This window comes from Typopeltis vanoorti, chromosome 23, assembly GCF_054136105.1.
Source record: "Typopeltis vanoorti isolate ZY-2024b chromosome 23, IOZ_Tvanoo_1.0, whole genome shotgun sequence".
NCBI classification, from domain to species: Eukaryota; Metazoa; Arthropoda; class Arachnida; order Uropygi; family Thelyphonidae; genus Typopeltis; species Typopeltis vanoorti.
This window is the reverse complement of record NC_143571.1, coordinates 94,967,297-94,989,947: the sequence shown is the minus strand read 5'-3', so window position 1 is coordinate 94,989,947 and position 22,651 is coordinate 94,967,297. Positions and strand designations below refer to the sequence as shown.

General features: G+C 36.5%; 1 protein-coding gene across 1 annotated transcript in view; it reads right to left on the bottom strand.

Moving 5' to 3' along the window:
- Positions 1–6,916: 6,916 nt before the first annotated feature.
- Positions 6,917–22,651, bottom strand: part of side-VIII (sidestep VIII) — a 361,297-nt gene continuing 345,562 nt past the window's right edge. Inside the window, exons 9-11 of the mRNA XM_090412947.1 lie at positions 17,690–17,992; positions 8,503–8,631; positions 6,917–6,948 (exon numbers count right to left, since the gene is read on the bottom strand). Of these exons, the coding sequence (XP_090269073.1) occupies positions 6,917–6,948; positions 8,503–8,631; positions 17,690–17,992 (464 nt within the window). The remainder of the gene's footprint in view (positions 6,949–8,502; positions 8,632–17,689; positions 17,993–22,651) is intronic.

Genomic DNA, 22,651 nt, shown 5'->3' with positions numbered 1-22,651 from the left:
CTCAATTCAAATTGATTCTACGAAAGGAAGACAGTGATTTGTATCCTATCAACCACAAACTACTACAGTACTTTTCGAAACTAATGCCATCGGAACTTTTGAAAAAGAGCCCTAACAAAAGACCTGTTTTAGCCTACAAACGGATTCTAGATGTTAGTTGGTCTAATGAGAACGACGAATACGGTACTATCCGTCTAACAACTGAGAAAGCAATACTTATGGCGGAGGCAATATGTTCTCTTACCTGGATAGAATACTGATCAACCGCAGCACGACCAGTTTTTGTTCTTCTTCTTCTGCTTCGTTTTTTATTTATTCTTTTTTTCAACAGCGATACCATAACCACGCTCTGGTAGCAAGAACACCTCCGCGAGGAGTTGCTCTTGCTACCTGAGACTATGTAGGGGTACTTGTTTGGCCCAGATGTTCTTTTCATGCATTACAATGCTACTGCTCATAGAGCTCAACTGGTGGGAGGAGTATTTTGATGCTGAAAATATCTAAAGACTGCTGTCACTAGTATGATTACCAAATTTAAATCCGATGAACATATGTGGCCGTTCTTGCACGTCTCATTATACACCAAGCAGCGAGGTCATCCTAAAAGTTGCTCTATTTGAAGAATGAGATTTTTTGCCTCAGAATCTGATAGATAACTTAATATCGAGCACGGGCATCCGCTGTCAATCCTGTTTAGCCGTTAAATTGGCTCGCAGGCCTTATAAATGTTAAGTGACCATATTTTTAACAAAGTAATCTTGGTAATTCTTATACACTTCCTATGTAATAATGCCCCTTGTATGGGTGTGACGGATCTTGCTGTCTCCTAACTTCAGGAGACAGCAAGATCCTTTATTCTATTTTACAACTCATACCAAATTTAGTCATGTTTAATGGTAAATTGAAATTATGTTTTGACAAGTTTGTAGAACAATGTGAAACGGAGTCTAAAAACAGTTATTTCTTTTTCATATGCTGGGGTGCACTTTAAATGAGGATATAGTTGATGGCATGAAATTTTCATAGAGTAACGGATGTTCTTTAATTATACAAAATAAATCCTGGTGGCCTCGTAACAACCTAAGAGCTCTCATAGCCATCCCTTTCCTGGAGATATTTAACGCTACGGTAGTCGTAGAACAACTCATAAACATAAAAATATGACTTTCCCGTTTACACGCTGACCAGGACATCTTGCCATTTGACTACACATCGGAAAAAATCAATCTGGAACTCTTTATAGAATGCAATCGCTAACAACTCTTCAGGAGAACCTGAAAGCTTGCGATTTTTTATCTCTTTTAATGTGTTTTTTATTCACAACGTCGTATTTTATACTATGTAGTGCTGAGTTTCATGTCTGATTATTTTCGGTGTATTTATAATTTTTTTTCAGACATTACAACAGCAAATAATGTAATAAAATGGTGAAGAAAACGCATTATGCTGTAATGAGCCATGGCCTTGGTTGCTTACTAACCTAAACGTTGTTCTGTTTCAAGAATGGGATATGCTGCCTCGGAATCTGTTTCAACTTTCAGTCTGGATCAGTTTTTTTTAAGAAATCGAGAAGTAAGAAAAATAGCGCTAAGAATAACAACGTTGAGGAGAGAAGGCTTGTCATATGGTAAAGAAACCTCAGGATATAGGAAATGAACTGTCCTCAGAATTCGCAAATTTAGCCGAATGGTTAACAAACGAATGACCATTATGGATGACGTTAACTTTTGTGACATTGATTGGGAGAGAAATCTCATGATAGGTAAGAAGAGGAATTTATTAAATTGTTGCGAGACAACTTTCTCCAGCAGCATGTGAAAGAAGGAACTCGAGGTGAACTAGTTTTGAATTTGCTCATAGCGTCAGAAGGAGTCTCTGTTAAGAACATGCCGGCCTGGTTGGCCGAGTGGTTAGCGTATTCGCTCTCAAGCCAAAAGGCTGCGGGGTTGAATCCTGCCTTGGGTTTGAATGTTTTTGATTGTCTCTGAAAATACTAGTCAAGTGATGAGCGGTAGATGGCGTTGGTGTAGTTGTGATTCATTGTAGTTGCTGGATTGTGGGTGGTGGAGATAGAGAGTTGTAGAGTAGATACCCTCCCTCGATGAGTCTTTGAACTCCATGGAGGTGTCAAGTAATTGAGTGTATGGTGAATAACTAATATAATAATAATAGTTTGAGAGGCATTTCTGATTTCTTCCTCGAAGCTTTGTAGAGCTTATCTGAGGAAGATAAGATAGTGGTGGTTTCGTGGTTATATTCCTATACTGGTCACAAGCCAGGTGTTGATTTTATTGGTTGTTGGTACGTGCTTGGAAGACTAGAACTGCTATTACACAGTTTAACGGTTCTTGCAAGTAGGGTTGGATTTGGACATGGTGTGTTTGCTTGTGTGCTTGTAGTGGTGTTTTTTGAGAGGGGTTTGACAGAGGTTTTGCGGGCGCGCGGGCGTGCGTGCGTGTGTGTGTGTTTGCGTGCGTGCGTGCGTGCGTGCGTGCGCGTGTGTGTGTGTGTGTGTGAGAGAGAGAGAGAGAGAGAGAGAAACAGGAATGTCTCTAATTTTCATTCTCGCTGTAATATTTATATAGTGCCTGTTTCAGCTTTCTGTATATAATAATAATAATAATAATAATAATAATAATAATAATAATAATAATAATAATAATAATAATAATAATAATATGGCTGTTTTACTCCAATTAGTGACAGTAATCATGCTGCGCTTTCTTAGGAAGTTACTAATTATATTAATACTCCAATTAAAAGAGGTTACATGCTGAACTACAAAGGTGGAGATTGTGATCAGCTTAGGAGAATACTATCTTTGGTCCCATGGTATCAGTTACTGAAAGGGAAAAATGTCGGTAATGGATGGGAATCTTTGAAAGAATACTTAAATGAGGCGGTATCTGAATGTATCCTTAGTTCGATGAGTAAAGAGGTTGGGAGTCAAATCGATTTGCAACCTTATTAAGCAAGAGATCCACAAGAAGAATTAGATGATATGGAAAGAATATTTTGAGAGTAAGAGTGAGAAGAGTTATGAAATATATAAAGCTCAGGCCAGAAATGTTAAGAATATTGTGCGGAAAGCTAAATACTCTAAAAGCTGAATTATAAGGATTTGATAAGACCATACCTGGATTATTGTGCGCAGATTTGGCCTCTCCGGTTCCAATGGATAACGAAGCTTTAGAAAGGGTGCAAGGAAGAGTTACAAAGATGACATCTGGATTATGAGGGCAGATTGCGAGTACGTGGATTGTAGATTCTGGTTAACAAGAGAAAGAGGGCTGATATGATAGAGGTCTATAAACGTTTGAATGGGTGTTATAGGATATCGTTTGATGAATTTTTTTTACATTGGAGTTTGGAAGAGAAAACCGAGACATCCATGGAAGTTAAGTTTGTTCACAGTCAAGAAACCAAGAAACGGGTAAGAGATAAGAGAGCAGTGAGCGAGTGAAATAGTTGCCTTTACTGGCAGTGAATGCATCTAGTGTGAAAGAATTTAAGTAAAGGCATGATAGCTGGTTTGGGTGGTATATAGCCTCCCTCGATATCTGGAAGTACCTGGTTAGGGCCCCTACCTAGGGTTACAAGGAAAATTAAAGGATTCTTTCCTCTAACAAAGGGAAGCAGCTTTGTCAGTACTGACACAAGGTTGAATTCTCATGATGATAGTAATGCTTGTGATTAGAAAATTACAGATGGCAATACAGTTTATTATGTACGTCTGTAATACTGCGAGGCAAAAAACAAATGAAGAAACTACTGCTCTATTCTCTCTCCAGCATGGCGAGCAAATGTACACAAATGCCTCGAGTTCCCGGCGTCCCTTAAATAGGACAGGGGTGTGAAGAATCTTCGGGCTCAAAATGGTCTGTTCATTAAAACTAGGAATTTGGAATGTCAAACTCTGTATGAAGCAGGTAAGCTATGATATGCTATCAAAGAAATGAAAAGGCTTGAAATTGGGATATTAGGAATGAGTGAAGTTAGGTGGCCAGGATCAGGCAAAACTCAAGTTATTGACAAGATAATGTTTCACTCTGGAAGTAATGAAAACAACCATCAAAATAGAGTTGGAATAATATTAAACAAAGATGTCAATAAGTCACTGTTGAGCTCCATCTCCTACTCAGATGGGATGATGTTATTAAAACTGAAAGGTCAGCCATTAGATGTTAATCCTATACAGGTCTACGCCCTTACTGCTGACAAGAGTGATACCGAGATCGAAGAATTTTATGATCAATTAAAAGAACTGATGAAAAACACAAAAAAAGAATGATATTAACATCGTCATGGGTGATTTCAATGCTAACGTTGGGAAAGATAGAAGTGGAGATGTAGTTGGGGAACATGGACCGGGAACAAGAAATGAGAGAGGCGACCGACTTATTCAGTTCTGCCAGGAAGAGGAGCTAATAATCACAAACATATGGTTTAAGCTACCATCTCGAAGGCTGTATAATTGACGATCACCACAGTATAATAATGGGAATATAGTCAGAAAACAAACTGATTACTTGCTAATTAATCAACGATTTCAAAGTTCTATAAAGAGTACAAAAAAACCTATCCAAGTGCAGATATTGCTTCTGATCATAATCTACTGGTGACAGAGTTAAAACTGAGTCAAGATCTGAATCAAGAGATAGCACTTATCAAGAATGATGACATCATGAGGGTTGACGTATCATGGGACAAATTAAAATCTGTCTTCATAGAGAAATGTACCAATACCTTGTGTCCTAATAGAGCAGTAAAAAGAAAGATTGGATAACTGATGAAATTCTTTCATTCATGGAGCAACGCAGATCATATAAAAATCATACTGCAACAAAGTATAAAGAGGTTCAGAAAATTATTAAATGCAAGATCAAAGAAGTAAAAAAATTCTACAGGAAAAGCATGACAATTTTAATCTATACAAAAAGCTGAAAGACACCCCAGGTATATTTAAGAAAAAATAATTCTGTACCCTTCGCAACAAAAAGGGAGAAATAATCCGAAAAAGATGACAAGAATGAGTGAAATACACAGAAGAACACTTTACTGATAACAGACAGAACCTCGAAAATACTTATGAACATATGGAAGGTCCATGCATTCTGAGATCAGAGGTAGTATGTGCACTAAACTCAGCTAAAATGATAAAGCCTTATGCCCGGATAGAATACCAGCTGAAATAGTAAAGTTATTCGAAGGTGACAACATTAATATATTAGTGAAGTTATTTAATAACATCTACGATACAGCCATAGTCCCTCATGACTGGTTAGACTCGACCTTCATCATGCTAACTAAAAATGCAAATGTGAAAACTTGTAATGACTATAGAATGATCAGCTTAATGTGTCATGTTCTCAAAATGTTTCTGAAAATAATTCAACGAAGATTATACAGAAAATGTGAAGACACCATCAGTGATACCCAGTTCAGTTTTAGAAACGGTTTGGGAACAAGAGGGACTCCTTTCTGTTCTCAGATCTTATTCAAAAAATGTATGACCAAAACAAGGAAATAATCATTTGCTTCATCGACTTCGAGAAAGCATTTGACAAAGTCCAACATGTAAAATGATTGCACTATTAAAAAGAATTGGATTAGATGGTAAAGACATCAGGATAATTGAAAACCTATATTGGAACCAAAAGGCATCTGTTCAAGTTGATGACATTATTACAGACTCCATTAACATCAAACGAGGGGTAAGGAAAGGATGTGTGCTGTCACTTCTTTTTTTAACATATACTCAGAAGCCAAATTTCAAAAAGTCTTCAAAGGAAGAAAGGAATTGATTGGTATGAATGGTGAAATCATCAGTAACATCCGATATGCTGAAGACACAGCTCTTCTGGTTGACAATATTAAGCATGTTCAAAATCTGGAACTAGTGAATGAAGAGAGTGAAAAAATGGGATTAAAAATAAATATCACCCAAACTACTAAATTCATGGTCATAAGCAAGAAACCAATTCTTTAAATCTCTAAAATGCATTTTAATTTGTAGAAATTTTAAACCAACAGATGTCAGATATCCCTAAAGTTTTAGAATGATGTTCTTAGATCTAGGTAATGAAGAAATACATCTGCAAAATACTTGATCCTTGATCCATGACAGTTAGTTCAACATATGATCACTTTCTCTAAAATACCTGCTCGAAATCATATTGTCGTGTATATTCTGTTCCTACTTTAAGATTTTTTTCTAAAATAATTTTAAGGACGACTTTCTGCTGAAATGGATTGCATCGTTCGTCTCTAAGAACGAATACAACCGGTCAGCATTTATTATTTAATGTCGAGTTTCAAACTTACCTAATCAGTTTCTCCATCTCTTTTATTCCAGCTAGCTACTGCTGTTCTGTTAAATATCATTCTTAACGCTGTTTTATCAAAAGACTTGTATTTTTTTTGTTCAAAGAAAGACAACAAATAAATTCCCATTTTCTAAATAATGCACACACAACACTGGTATGCTACAGCTTTTGCAATTACAGTCTGATTTGTGGTTGATTAAAAACAAAGGATTGAACATAATTTTGGATATACTCTATGTCGGAGAGTTTCCCAGTTCACTCTTTCCATGAACCCTTGCTACAATAATTAAAATATATTTCAGAACTGTACAAACCGTAATCAATCGAATCTCATGAATAAAAAGCAAAATATTCCAAGGTATTCACAACATATAATTTTCCGGATAAATCTCCTGTTTCGTAGTGTGAGTTCGGGTATTCATTTCTTCCTTAAATTTTCAATATTATGCAATTTAAATTACATTAAATTACAGATTTCGCTTTGAAAAGCAGCTAGTTTAATTATGTAATGACGTTTAATTATACTAATTTATATATTTTTAAATATATTGTAAGGATGAAAAATTTGTGTAAGAAGATGAACGTTGTACTCACTTGTCTTCCTTTACAGATTCCGTAGTAGCTAGAAAGGAAAAAATAATGAAAAATGAATATATAAAGTCAAGTTTAGTTAAATAATAAAAAACAGAGATTTACATCGTTTTAATTACTAGAAAATTTGCAATCTTTTGGTTCACTTTGGGGAGTAATAAAAACCGAGAGAGAGAGAGAGAGAATGTTCTTTTACACATTCAGTATGTTTTATTTTGATAAATAAATTGGAATATAATATAGGAAGGCCGAATCATTTTTTTTTCTCATTCAAATATTTCTTTTCTTCTAAACAATGCTAACCAATGTTGGAGACTGCCTTCTGCATCCCTATTCGGATGTAGAAGGCAAACGTTCGAGAACACCAGAGCCATTAAAGGACGAGCATCTTCAAAGATACAAAGGGATCATGTGCCGACTGCATCCGAGGGAATAGGGGAACATTGTTTATGAAAGGTGAATGAAATGTGTTTACGTTATTCACAATGGTGCAAAGGAAGGGATCATAAAGATATGAAGAACCATGAATCAAAAGGACTCAATACTGTAAATCTAACAAAGTACGTAAGTATTTACTTAACATTAGAACATGCTGTCCATCATAGGTTTAGTTGTTTTCCATAATACATGAGCTCTCTAAGTTAAGGAACGTATGCCCACCCTAACCATTACTTCGGAAATATGCATTTTATAAATCATTTGCTACTACCATTCTGTACGCAGCCACAGTTGTAGCAAAATGTATGTAATACACTGAGGATTTTACAAGGCATCCTCCTCTTCCTGGTAGATCATAGGACGAGATGAGCATTTTCTTTCTTGTAGTAGATATTTGAGGAAAATGCTAATGCACACGTCATAATACACACAGGTGATTACTATGTTAAGCAAATGAAGAATTTTCTCTCTAAGTCTGTGCTCCACCTTCTTAGAATAAGAAAGATATCTAGTAGTCTCCCCAATATACTTAAATCGGTGTGTATGCTGAACCCAGTCCATGATTAATTTGTGACTCTTCCGTTCATTCAGGGAAACTGCATATGTTTCATATTACACGTTATTTATGGAACTCAGGAACAAGAGCGTCGGAGAAATACGCAGATCACAAAAACAATTTCCATCTCGCTTTTACAGAGAAGATCATCATTATTTTGACGACCCCTTTTCATTCATTAATGCGATGACGACAATGACGGCTATGAGTAGCATTAATTACCTCACTTAATGCTCATCATTAAAGTACAACAGAGATACTTGAAGTGGTCAAAGTCAAGACTACTCTGTTCTCTAGCAAGAAAAGGATTTGATCATTCTAACTAACTTGGTGACTATTTAGAAACAAAATGATAATTGCTTGCAAACTGAAATAAGAGGACATCACTTCACCTGACAGCGAGGTGAACTAATTAATATGCTTCGAGAAATGTGCAGCCACTGACTGCACTACAAAAAGGAAGTCAAAAGTGGTTCAAAAGGTGAAGCCTCGAAAACACTGCTCATGGAGGCAAGGTATAAAACATTCTTACTTTACAATGCAAAATTGCTATATTAATAGCCGTTGAGATCATTTCATTGCCGTTCTTACCTTTCCTGCTCTCGTGTTTGCTTCTGAACTTCATAACGAGAACTACAATTAAGGCGAGAAGTACCAGTCCGACCACCACTGCAATCAGAACGACCAGGACAGGGCTGAAATTCATTTGCCACACATCATCTGCAAAAAAAAGAAAAGAACATTAATTTTGGAAATATACGAACATTGTTCTGTTTTGTCAGCAGTGTTATTCAATATCTTGCTATTCCAAAAAAAAAAAAAGCGGTAACAATGTAGACTACATGAAAGGGTAGTGAATTTTTTTCTTCGTGAAAGCACTGAAGGTTGATAAGACAGGGAGAACCAGTCTTTCACAATAACGGGATTCAGTGAACCTATGCATTTCACAAAATGCATTCTCCTGAGAAAACTGTACTTTGTCGCCGAACTGTAACAAGATATGCTTTATCAACAAGAAATAATTAAAGATGGAACGAGGACCGTCTTTCATTCATTTCTGTACACTTGTCAGCATAATTTACTGCTATTCGAATGTACCTTGAAATCACTAAACGAAGATTATGTGAATTATAACAAGAATGACCTGCTTTTCGAAATGCTGCTCACCGAATGAAAAGCATAACTTGTTACTCATAGCAGTGTGGCTAAACTTCACTCTTTGACATAGTATGTCAAAGAGTGTAGTTTAGCCATTAACACATTTCAGACAAAATTCTCCAAACATTTTTGCTTTCTCTAATATTGAGCGACAGTCTGTTAACACAACCAACCATAGACGAATATAACTCTCAGCTGACGGATCAGCAGATGCGCAGCACTGTTATGGGAGTACTTCCAGAATTTGGGAAGGCATTTTAATGATAGATCGTTCCTAATGTCAAAGGACACACTTGAAATTTCCTCACTTGAAATTTCAAGTGTGTGTGTGTGTGTGTGTGTGTGTGTGTGTGTGTGTCCCAAAGGTGAGGTTTTTACATATGTTCGCTCCGACATACTATGTCAAAGAGTGTGCTACTTGAAATCTTCGACCTCCTTTGAATCTTTTGCCTTCTTTGGGTGAAAATCTCTGTACTACATTATATTAAATTCATTTGCTATCTCTACGCTCTCTAATGCCACCAATCATTCTGAACGTTTTGATTTCTCAAATTTCCTAACAGTGAGTTCATTTTCCTTGAAGATTTCAACGTTCACAAAACCAGCTGACTTTCCTAGCCAATTGCACAGATCAAGCAGATAGAAAGAATGAGTCAATTGCCATCTCCAGTGACAAATAATGCACATGCCTACCAAAATAGTAGACAATCCCAATCATTCTTGAAATACATGGAACCTCATCCTCCTCACTAGTCACATATGTTTTTCCAGGAAAAAAATCAAGACCTAGTTCAGACAAATGTGTACAATTCCTTCTTGATCATTCACGGAGTACTTATAGTTTGCCCAACCACTTATTGATGGATTTCCTTGAAAAAAAATACAATATATATATATATATATATATATATATATATATATTATTTATTACAGGCTACAAATAATTAATATAATTTAGTATTTGTATCCTTTTTTGTTATGATGAAATACAGAGCGAGAGGGATTTTATTAGTTATTAAAAACCACATTACGTAAACGCTTTCCACTTTCGTCTTTATAAAGATGGGCCCTTTCCGTTCTGTGTTCCATGAGAGCTGCTAATTTTTCTGACTGCAGAGCCCAAATTTCTACAGGAATATCTCCTTCAGCTGTCGGAGTGTCTGGAGCTAATTCACGTACACGTTGTACTTCGGGTAATCCTATAGGAAGAAGACAGGGATCTGTCATCGGTCAGATGTGAAGAATGTGATGGCCAATTAATCTCAGATCTTAGCGAAATTTGCGTTAGAATAATCGAATGCCAATTGGCAAAATAAAATTGCACGAATTTGGTTCATTTTTGGGCTGTGAACTATTCAACGATTAATTTCCCAAATGTTTCTTAAAATATCTGAAAAAATAAAACGAAAATATTAATAATCAAAAACATTATTCACATTTTAACCCTTTCCTGACTTATGGGCCACTCTGTACATGTAATATCGCTTATGGATGTTTGACTTTTCTCACCGTTCCTTCATTTCATTGCATTCTAGTAAACATCATCGCACCAAATTATTTTCTGCTTCATCGCAAACTGCACGAGTTTGGTTACATTTTCTTAAGTGTTTTGTTATATTGTCGAACATTCTAGTTTGTTATATTTGTCAAGTACTGTGTTCTCTGTTCAATTTGTTACTCTTCCTGGATGATAAACCCTACTTTTTCGGGAAAAAAACATCTCAACCCCTATAATAGGGTGGTTACATTTTTCTAGGTGTGGTGAATGAAGCACTTTTACAAAGATATTTGTTAAACCTTTGAAAGGAATATTATTTTATCCAGCTCAAAAACAAAGAGGATCCCTTCCTGTTTTAAATCCCATGTTGGGTTTTGTGCATTTTATTTTCAGATAAGGTGCGCAAGTTTTTTGGTCTGTGAATAATTTAGTGCTCTTTAAAATGAATTGTGGTTTATTTTCAGATGTTCTAAGAGTGAATAGTTTGAGGTTTGTGAAAGCTCAATTATTTTCGTTCTCCATTAGCACCACAGAAACAGACGGCCATGAAATGCAATTACACTTGATCTGAGTTCATTTTACAGCTCACAGAAAGTGGCTTATGAGTGGAATCTTTTAACGATTGTGTTGGTAAGATCTTTCTGTAAATTGCTGCTAGAAACGAACACCCGCGTTTTCAATATAATAGAGTCTTTGGAAAACCACTCCGTTCTTCGAACACGAACAGGAAATCTGTTCGTATTTAGACTTTCCTTTTACTGCTCGAATAGGATAATAATTCCGTTGATCGAAATATGACGTGTTCAAGGTAATTTCCTGATTCTGGAAGTGCATGCTTCTAAACGTGTGCATTTACACGAGAGGACGCTACAGGTAGGTACCATTATTTCGGCACAAAGTTATTTGCAAACCGTAATAGCAATAATCACGCTGGAGCTTTGCACATCAAAGATCGTTTTTGCGAACAGACAAGCTCGCGAAAATACAGCCGTTGCATATTAAAGCAGCATATCCCTTTTATCGACTTGTTTTGTGTTTTGAACAATTTTTCTCTACCAACACACTTTCAGATAGTTTTTGTTTCTTCTGTTACCACCATATTGGATAAAAAGGAAGGTTCAAATGGGATGCGAATAACTTTCACTTTCCACTCAACTTTCATACCAGCGCCTGTTGTGTGTGAGAGAGATACGAGTGTGGGATGAAGGTTGGTTGGAATGTGATTGGTTGATTCCAACCAACCTTCATCCCACACTCGTATCGCTCACACACAACAGGCGCTGGTATGAAAGTTGAGTGGAAAGTGAAACTTATTCGCATCCCATTTGAACCTTCCTTTTTATCCAATATGGTGGTAACAGAAGAAACAAAAACTATCTGAAAGTGTGTTGGTAGAGAAAAATTGTTCAAAACACAAAACAAGTCGATAAAAGGGATATGCTGCTTTAATATGCAACGGCTGTATTTTCGCGAGCTTGTCTGTTCGCAAAAACGATCTTTGATGTGCAAAGCTCCAGGTAACTCCTAATTACCGCCAAGTCAGCATGGATAATGTTCAAGTCGTCGGGATTCTATGCTACACTTGGCGGTAATTGCCAATTCGTACTGCACCTTGACACGAGAGTGCAGCGGAATATGGATCGAAGCAATGACTTTCATTGCTTCGATCAAAGTGCCAACGGGGAGTATCGGTTATTGTTCGTAAGAAGGCCACGAGACTGATGAAATATACCAGAATAAAGATGTTTGGAATCTGCAGTGAGTGTCAATAATGTCCAGAGGAAACAGAGTCATCAGGCATGGCTAAAAAGTGATGTTATAAGACGGCCAAGAAGTATTCGAAATGGAAGTTAAAATGCGATCTAGCTCAATTCCTCCTAATTCCATGCCACAGTTAAGAAGCATTCACTTGAGGGTAACGTTGTTTAATCTTAATTTATTAATTAGCTTCTCTACATTTGTACATCACGTGCGAGCGTGCGGGCGTCGTGTGTGTGTGTGGGTATTTCAGTATTTTTCGCAAATGCAACCGGTTGCTGTTTCTTCAATATCTCTATATTATGCGAATTGCATATGGTTCAAGGCTAATGTTTTCCAAAAGGCAAGCCGCTGTCATTCCGTGTGAGACCTAACAACTCGTTTTCAGATGAAACAAACCAGCATAAAGATTTTGTATGTCCTGGGCGGGATTTAGCTCAAAGTAATCTCGAATTTCAGAGTGGAATTGACATTTTCAATCACTAATCCAAGTCATGAATCCCCTTCTAAATTGAAGTCTTATGTATTTTTATGTATTGCTTTTTTATTCTGAAATATAACTTTTCTTTTCTTCTATAATCTTCATGGGGTGCTTAAGGGTCAAAGCTGTATAACTGAGAGAAGACCTCCACAGAGCCTTCAAAGGAATGAGGAGAACCGACCAGCTCTTCTGACTTACTGTCCAATCCACACCTTCTCATGGTGCACCCTGTTAGGTATCTACCTGGATACTGAACGAACGAGGATGGGCTGGCAATTTGGGATTTTGCCGAACAAATTGCATTCTTATTGGTTTAAACCACAATGTTAAATGATGGAACAACATTAATGAATTTCATGCTGGCTGGGGAGTCGCCCGGTTAAACAAGACCCTCGTTGTTTTCGCCAGGGAACCAGGGCGAACAGCGAAAAGTCAGCTACTGGAACAAATCCTAAAACTGTCCCAAACTCAACTTCACCAGAGTTCAAGATTGATACTATCAACATAACAAGGCTGAAGCAAAGACATGGAGCTAGCTCAGGAATTAGATAAGTACCAGATCTACATAATAGGGGTGACTGAAACAAAAAAGACAAAAACTGGTGAGATCTTTCTAAGCAATAAATACAAAATGTATATTCAGGCAATGACAATCAAGGAAAAGAAGGAGTAGCCATAGTATTCAACACAAAATACGAGGCTAATCTTCTTAAATGGCAGGCAGTCTCATGTAGAGTGATGTAGGCAAATATGAGAATGGGGAACTGAACAATGAGACTTGTTTGTGCCTATGGTCCCACAGAAGGTTCTACTAAGGTATAAGTAGAGGAATTTTTGAGACTTTAGAGAAAGCAACTGACACAAAGAAAAAGGAAAAGTTGGTCCTTGTTGGGGATCTAAATAGCAGAGTAGGAAATGATTGTGAGACATACAAAAATATTTTGGTAAAATTTGGAGAAAAGAGCAAAGCTAATAATAACGGAAAATACCTGTTGGATTTCTGCACAGGACATGGACTGGTTATTACTAACACCATGTTCCAACATAAAAATGTGCACAAATTCACATGGGGAGAAGAAGCAAGGAATAAGAAAAGTCTCATTGACGATGTTATTGTTGATAGTGATGTTTTCTTCCTGGTGCAGGACACCAGAGTGCACAGAGGATTTGAAATTGGAAGTGATCACTGTTTATTCTTGAGCAGGATAAAATTGAATTTCATATTGAAAATAATAACATGTAAGAAAGTTTTAAAGAGAATGAAACTTGAGCAGCTCTCTGAGGTGAGCTGTAGACTAAAATACACAAATATTATTCAAGAAAAAATCAAAGAGTTTGAGATCAGGCACGACACTTTGAGGATTCATTGGCAAGCTCTGAAGAAAACATTGATTGATTCTGCCAGAGAGGCATGTGGTGAGGTTGTGTGCAAGGATAGAAAAATCAGAACTCCATGGTCGACACAGGAAGTTAAAGAGGCAGTGAAGGAAAAGATGAAAGCATGCCAAACGTTCCTGGCAAATACGTCAGCTTGTTCTCCTAGAGAATACAGAGACAAACGTAAGAGAGCTAAACATTGTGTAAAACTAGCTAAACAAACGTCATGGGAGGACTTTGGCAAGAACCGAGAAAATAAATATCAAGAAAGTGGCAAGATACTCTGCAGGTTGTTGAAGAATCTCAGAAATGGAGGAAAGAGTACTCTAAAGGGAATCAGAGATGATAAAGGTGACATGGAAACAGGAGAAAAAGATATACTTAAAGTATGGAGTAATTACTTTGAAAAACCTCTGAATGAAACAAGCACTGAATGGCAGCATAGTGGTAACAAACACTGACCAGGCATGCAGGCAGGAATACATATCCATATTTGAAGTAGAAAAACGCCATCAAAAGCCTGAAATGTGGAAAGGCAGCAGGAGAAGATGATAATCGGCCAAAAATACTCAAGTATGGGTGTATAAAATTCGTACAGTGGCTGCACTGCATAGTTCAGAAGGACTGGACAGAGGGACGAATTCCACACGATTGGAGTAGAGCTCTCATAGTACCCATATATAAAAAGGGAAATAAAATAGAAATTGAGAATTACAGAGGTATTTCATTACTGAGTGTTCCTGGTAAGATATATGCAAGTATACTCGAGAAACGGTTGAGAAGAATTGTGGAAGAAAAGCTTGCTGAAGAACAAACTAGATTCAGGCCAAATAGATTCTGTCAGAATCAGATCTTCACTTTACGAAAAATAAATCATGGGAATATAACAAAGATCTCAATTTGAGTTTTGTAGATCTGGAAAAGGCATATGATAAGGTTCCAATAGAGAAGATATTCAATACGCTACAGTTATACGGTGTCAATGGAGCATTATATCAAGCAATACTTAGTCTTTATTTGAGTTGTAAGTCAGCAGTTAGAATTGAAGGAAGTACAGGAGGTACAGTAAGGCTTAATGTTAAGTCTAGTGTGAAACAAGGATGTACATTATCCCCTCTGATATCCATTATCTATATAGATCACATTATGAAGGAAAGTGGTCTTAAACATGATATCAAATAGGAGATGTTAATGTCAGCACTTTGCTTTATGTGGACGATGTTATACTTATCAATAAATCCACTTCGAGTCTGCAAGATTCCTTGACTAAATTGAATAACTGTTGTAATAGATATGGTATGAAGGTCAGCAATAAAATGACAAAGACAATGGAAATAGGCAGAATCGTTGAAAATGTCAAGTGAGTTGTGAACGGAGAACCTGAGGAACAAGTAAAATATTTCATCTACTTAGGCACGATGTTTAGTGAAGATGGTAAATTAAATATGGAAATAGACAACAGAATCAATAAAGCTGGTATGGTAGGAAGTCAATTGAATAAATTCATATGGAATAAGAGAGAAATTCGTCGGAACACTAAATTAGCTGTATACAAGATAGTGCTCAAACCAGTTTTAACTTATGGATCTGAGAGCTGGGTCAGAAGTAAAACATCTGCCCAAACACTAGAGACCACAGATATGAGAGTCCTGAGAAAGATTATAGGCGTGAACAGATGGCATCAATGGCAATATCATATTAAAAACGAGGATATTAGGAAAGAACTTGACATTGTCAGCACCCAGGAATGTCTTAGCAGAGCCAATCTCATGACGTGGAATGGTCATTTAAACAGAATGGGAGAGGAAAGATTAGCAAAACAAGTGTTCCCTAAGAAAACGACCCAGAGGAAGACCAAGATATAAGTGAATTGATACAGTAAAAAGTGCTTTAGAAGACAGAAATATAAGATCTGATAATATTGGGGTCTTGACATTTAATAGACTGATTTGGAGAAAAATTGTAGATGGGATGTTAGTAATGATGTAATTTTTTCATGTAATACTATTATATTCTGTACATACAGTGAGGGTATATATCAAGAATTTGATGATGATATAATCTTCTTAAAACATTCGAGGAAATAAATTATTGGAATCACGTAGATGATACAACTTATATTTTAATTTTTTAAGTCATACATTTTAATATCTCTTTCTAATTTACAGCCCTACCCTCATTTCCAGTGGTGCAAAAATTGTCACGGGACTTTTTATTATCTTGAGAAATAACTTGCTTTCAAATGTACTCGTAAACGGTTGAGTGAATGAGTCCAGTTGAGGTGTCTTCTGAGAAAGTACTGCTTTCAGTTAATTCGCTTTCAAGTAATTGAAATTACGCTAAATTTTATAGGAGGACCCTAGCAGTGTAAGAATCAACCAAGGTACAAATTTACTCAACATCAATTTCACGAAAATACTTGAAGAGGTACATTGCGAAGGTCGTGACTCTGCCCTTCATATTCATGCCCAAATTGGGTGAATTGTTCGTTCATACGAAGTTGGTAGAGCAAATAGTCTACGACATGCTTGTTAGCACTTTGCTCTTCGTTTTTTGTAGTTGTTTCCCAAGCAATAGTATCAAGATTGGCTTAATCGAGAGGTTCCGACGTACTGGGAGTGCTCTGCGCACAGCAAAAGGCATTCGGAGAGACCACGAACTGTTAACACAAATGAGAATCAATGGAGTGTGCTGGAGTACGTTTTGCAGTCTCCGAAATGCAGCCAACGCTGAACAGCAGTAAAATGGGATATCGAGGCGGTCACTATAGAGATTCGTTAAGGAGTTGGGTGCCTTTTCCTTCGTCATTCACGTGTGCCAGTGTTTAGTAGCAACGGAGTACGATGCATGTCGAGAATACTGTGCACACGTGCTGGCCAATCTTTATGAAGATTCCATCTTTCCTCGATAACGTCTGGTTCTCGAACGAAGCGCATTTCCATCTAAGAGGTCATGTAAACATAAAAACCTACAGGTTTCTTAGTTTCTCGATACCGGAATTTTTCCAAGAGGTACCTCTCGCAGAGAGAAAGTCACCTCATGGTGTGTGGTTTCTAGCCATGATATAAATGGGCCCTACTTCATTGAAGGGAACGGTGTGTCTGTGAGCTTGAATGGCGATCATCGAGAATATGTTGATTCCATTCACCCAGGATTTGCATGAGATGTGTCGTGCAATAAACATTCTTTCCTACAAAGGTATTCTAACAGGACGACGCAACCTGTCACACATCACGTGATACTGTAGTAAGGCAAACTAATCTGATGAAAGTGGTTGACTAACATATAGTATTTTGCAATATGAACAACAAAAAAGACCAAACAACATGATGCTATTTGAGTTTTAACAAAATAGTATTTTCCTGTCGTAAATAAATTCAATTATCTGTTCCTGTTAATCCTTTCCTCTCGTATCTATGCATATCAGTACACGTTTGTACTAATATGCATAGATATCAGTTTCAATACCTGCAGTTTAGAAACTAATGCATTTTAAATGATTTTACCTGTGCGTGTCAGACTTTCAGGAGTTGATAAAGTACTTGTTCTTAGGGTAATGGCTTCACTTTTTCCTTTCGTATTGACAGCGTAAACAAAAAGTAAGAAGTCAGCACCCGGTGGAAGTCCCCTCACGACGAAGGCTGGAAAGTCTGCTGTCTTGTTGGCACGTAATCGGCTTGGATTGGTGTCGTGAACTTCCAGAACGAAGTGCTGGATCATTCCTCCATCGTATCCTTCGACACATTCCACACGAAATGACCGCTCCGTTTGATTAGTGACTGTACAACTCTGGACTGCCTCTGGAGGACCTAAGATATATGAAATCCATTCAGTAATCGATCTTTACTTAACAGCCCATCTTCAATGGTTATCAGACAAATCATACGAAATGCATATACCATTATAAAAAATAATAATTAGACATCAGCTACTCTTGTACTCATCAATTTTATCAAGTCCAATAAAGTCCAGTGAAATTAGACCTGTTGTGATTATTACTTTGGTATATTAAGTGCATGTGATCTCTTCAGAGCCATCAATGGTGATAATGAAATCACGAATCACTTTTCCAAGGCGCAGACTCTTGCAAAATACCAATGAAAGATTCTCGACATAAATCCAACCTTTGCAGCATACACACGTGCATTCTGTGGATGGACCAGCTGCATAAAATTGGCATGTGACAAGTTTTGTCATAGTTTAGAATAATCCAAAAATTAATCGGATGAAGATAAATGAGGCCATGGAATTGGAAGTAAACCGGATACGGACCAGAGTATCAAAATATACAGAAAATTCACGAGCGAGGATCTCGATCCAAAATGAAGATACTATCTTATAATTGCGAAAATTACCGTAACAACAAATAAAGAAAAGCGTTGTGTCTTCACGTGCAATTACATAACACAAACCTTCACGAGTGTAACAAAATGCCTCGTGTGATATGAATATGCTTATGAGAGATTGGAAGAGGAACAATCATTGATGTGATAATTAATGTGTGTGTGTGTGTGTGTGTGTGTGTGTGTGTGTGTGTGTGTGTGTGTGTGTGTGTGTGTGTGTGTGTGTGTGTGTGTGTGTGTGTGTGTGTGTGTGTGTGTGTTCTACGGCCGGTTCACCTCATTTTGCAGGATGAGATATCCAATTGAAAAGAGAAAAGAAAACAGAAGCAAACAGGGTGGAAATCAAGGCAATCACATATACTCAGGAAGAAAGCACTGAAACAGAGGCTACTGAAGAGAAGTGTATCTGTGAGTAACGATAAGTAAACCAAAACGGTGGGGAAATGAACAGGTGCATGGAGCATCGGAGAGAAAGAAAGCAATATTTGAGAAATATCATAAAAGAAGAGCGGAGACATTTGTAAATTTAAAAATCTGGGGGAAGCAAAATGCAATTTTGTTTTTAGAATAGAAACTCAGAAAAAACTAAACAGAAGAATTTGACGACAGAAGCAAACGTTTTGGACGAAATAAAATGAAAGGATCGAAAATGGATTTACATCAAATAAAACTGTTAGACAGTAGAAGACATGATAATGGAATAAGCAGCGCTTTTTTTTTTCTGGCGTAACGCACCGGAACGGCGTTCCGGCACCTATTTTTTTTTTTTTTTTACATTTTTTTTTCTATTTTTCAAAAGTACTTTTTGAAATAATGTTCGCGCGTACATAACACGCATGTGCACGCCATTAGCATCTACGTTTGTGGCTGAATGGATATGTGATTGACAACATGCGAAAGATTTTCGGTAAAACACTTATTTATCTAAAAATATATCTTTATTGAATTGAATTTCAGCATTATAAAATGCTAAGAGGATATTTTCATATCCTTTTAGCATTTTTTTTTACTTTTTAGTGTAAAAGTCTGACCTCAAGTTTGAAAATGAAAAAGATTTCCAATTACCTCTCAACCACCGGTCCTTTAATAAAAAGCCAGAATAATAACAGACACGACGTCAAAAAATATGGAAATAATGGTGCCAGTTGATGTTTTCGAATCATATCAAGCTAATCTTGAAGAGCAAGGCCAAACTGAAAACGGCTGGCCGAATTGCTGGGCATTAGATTAAAAAAATTATTTTTGCTCGAAGAATGAATGGATGGATATTTTAAAAAAGAAACTTGGCTGCACGCCTTGCAGAAAAGTTAGAACTCTTCGAATTGAAACAAAGATGGGAATAAAAATTTCTAAAGAATGGGCCAACAATGACATTACATATTCTGGCAAAGATAAGAAGCTACAGTTGAACTCATTTCGAAAAAAAATCTTCGATCACAGAGTATCTGCTGCATACAAAGCAGCGTTAAAAATTGTTTCTGAAGCCGAAAAAAAGACCCTTAAAATAATCATTTTTAAAATAATTATCTTTTGAAAAAGAAATAACCGCAAAAATATTTCGAACTGCATATAAAGTTGCAAAGGAAAACCAATCATTCCATAATTTTGAAAGTGAAATTGATATCGATCTGCAAGAACTGAACGGAATTGAAATGTGTCCTATTCTTCATTCCACAAATGCATGTATTAATATTGTGAATCATATGAGCGAAGGAATGAGAAAAAATGTGTTTAAAGAAATCGTTCAATCCAAAAATATAATTTCATTGATAATTGATGAATCAACAACAACAATAAGCAATAAAACCACTGTCATAGTGTATATTCGATGCTGCATCGAAGGTGTTGGAATTAATTCACCGATAAATGTATTTTTGGACGTGATCGAACTTGATAACGTAACGGTAAAATGTGTATTTGATTCCTTACTCCAATGACTTAACTATTATGGGATGACAGAAGATTATTTTAAAAAATATTTAGTTATTTTTTAAAATAACTAAATATTTTTAGTTATTTTAAATCGCATGCTAAATATTTTATAAAATATTTAGCATGCGACGGCGCTTCTGTAATGTTAGGGTGTAAAAGTGGAGTGAAAATATTGCTGCCAGAAAATTTCCTTGTATTATAGTTTGGCATTGTGCTAATCACAGACTAGAATTATCGGCAAGTGATGCTGTAAAGGAAATTTCAGGAATCAATAGGTTCAAATCATTTATTGATAAACTTTATGTCATATGCCATGCTTCGCCAAAAAACAGTAGAGAATTGCATTTATGTGCAGAATCACTAGAGGTTGAGCTGCTGAAAATTGGAAGACTTTTAAGTACTCGATGGGTGTCATCTAGTTTCCGTTCAATTTTGGCTGTGTGGAATAATTTTGAATCTCTAGTGCACCATTATGAAGATGCAATGCATGATCCTAGGAGAGATAAAAATGATAAATGTACTTATGATGGCTTAAGAAGAAAAATAACATCTACAGACTTTTTATTGGATCTAGGATTGATGTGTGACGCTCTCCAATAATTGTCTGAATTAAGTTTGGACATACAAGACAGTGACATGAACCTTTCCAAGGCAAGTAAAAAAATAAATGCACTTGTGCAAGTTTTTGAAGAAAGAAGACAGAAGTTTGGGCTCTATTATAGATGTGCTGCAGCTGCTGTACGCTATCTGCCCTTTCGTGAGTTTTACTTCATGAGAAAGCTCAAAACATAGTCCCCCTATTGACACAAAAGCATTTTGTACAAATTGAAAGAGTCAATTGAAAAAAAGGTTGCTTGATAGCGAAAATGTTGAGCTAGCACTTTGGGCTCGCGTGCTTGACCAAAAATATTGGCCTGAAGATATTGATGCTCAGCTAACATTCTGAGAGGCGGATATTAGAAATTTATCAATCAGACTGCAACTGAATGAAATAGAAATGATTCGTGGATTCCGTGAATACATTCTCGATAAGACATACCTAGAAAAACTGTTGCGTTTGGTACATGCTCTGAATAGCATTCCCATTTCATCAAGTGAATGTGAACGCGGATTTTCGCAGATGAATTTAATTATCACCCCAACAAGAGCTTCGTTGAAGACTAAAAAGAGTTTTGGCACTTTTATTCATCAAACTCGTTGGACCACCTTAAAGACTTTTCGATCATTAAAAGTATGTTGATCTGTGGTTATTCAGAGGACGACATTCGTCCTTAGATATTAAGAGCAAAGAAAGGAGTCGAGACGATTTGTTCGACGAGAATTGGACAAAACTCTGGAAAACACATAAATTATATAATGTTTTTACAAATTTACTTTTATATTTGGTCTTTGGTTGTATATTTTAATTTGTTCGTGTAATTTTACATTTGATCATGTCTAAAATAAAAAATACTGAAGATAAATTATATTTAATTCATTTATGCGACTCCGTGACAGCAACGGCTGCTTTATGTTTCATTTAAATTAAGATTTGAATATCATTTTCTTTAATAAAAAGCTTAACAAGATGCGAATTCTGGCACCTTTTTTTCTGGAAAAAAAAGCACCGGGAATAAGTACTTCATTAATGGAGATTAAGTTGCTGAAAGCGTATTTTGGAGAGAGAGTGAGAGAGAGAGAGACAAAGTCGACCAGAAATATCCGCCGGTAGCTAAAATGAAATGAGCAAAATGCAATAAAAGGAAAGCAAATTATTCCAGCGTAATCCTATGTGGAACAAGATGCTGTCCTGAAGCTTGTAAAGAATAGGGCCATCAAACTGAGGAAACATCTGAAGAACCAAATTAACAGCGACTTACAATGAAGGTAGTTAATGATCATCACATATTTGATTTATGGCAGAACAAGAAAAATGGATTGGGTCCGCTGTTTAAATCACGAAACATCAGCTTTAAGAAAACAAAATAATAAAAATGTGGAAGGCTCTGATATATCTTTCGAGAACGATTTGCTGACCAGAAATGTTTCTTATTGAAGATAAGAAAACTGTGAGAAGGTGTTGCTTACATGAAACGAACTTTCCTGGAAAAATTTCAAGTTGGAAACAAAAGCTGCGCAATTGGTATTAATGGCATTTTTCGCCAGGGGATTACTACGATGCATATCGACTCGCCAGCATAACTGAGAATCAGT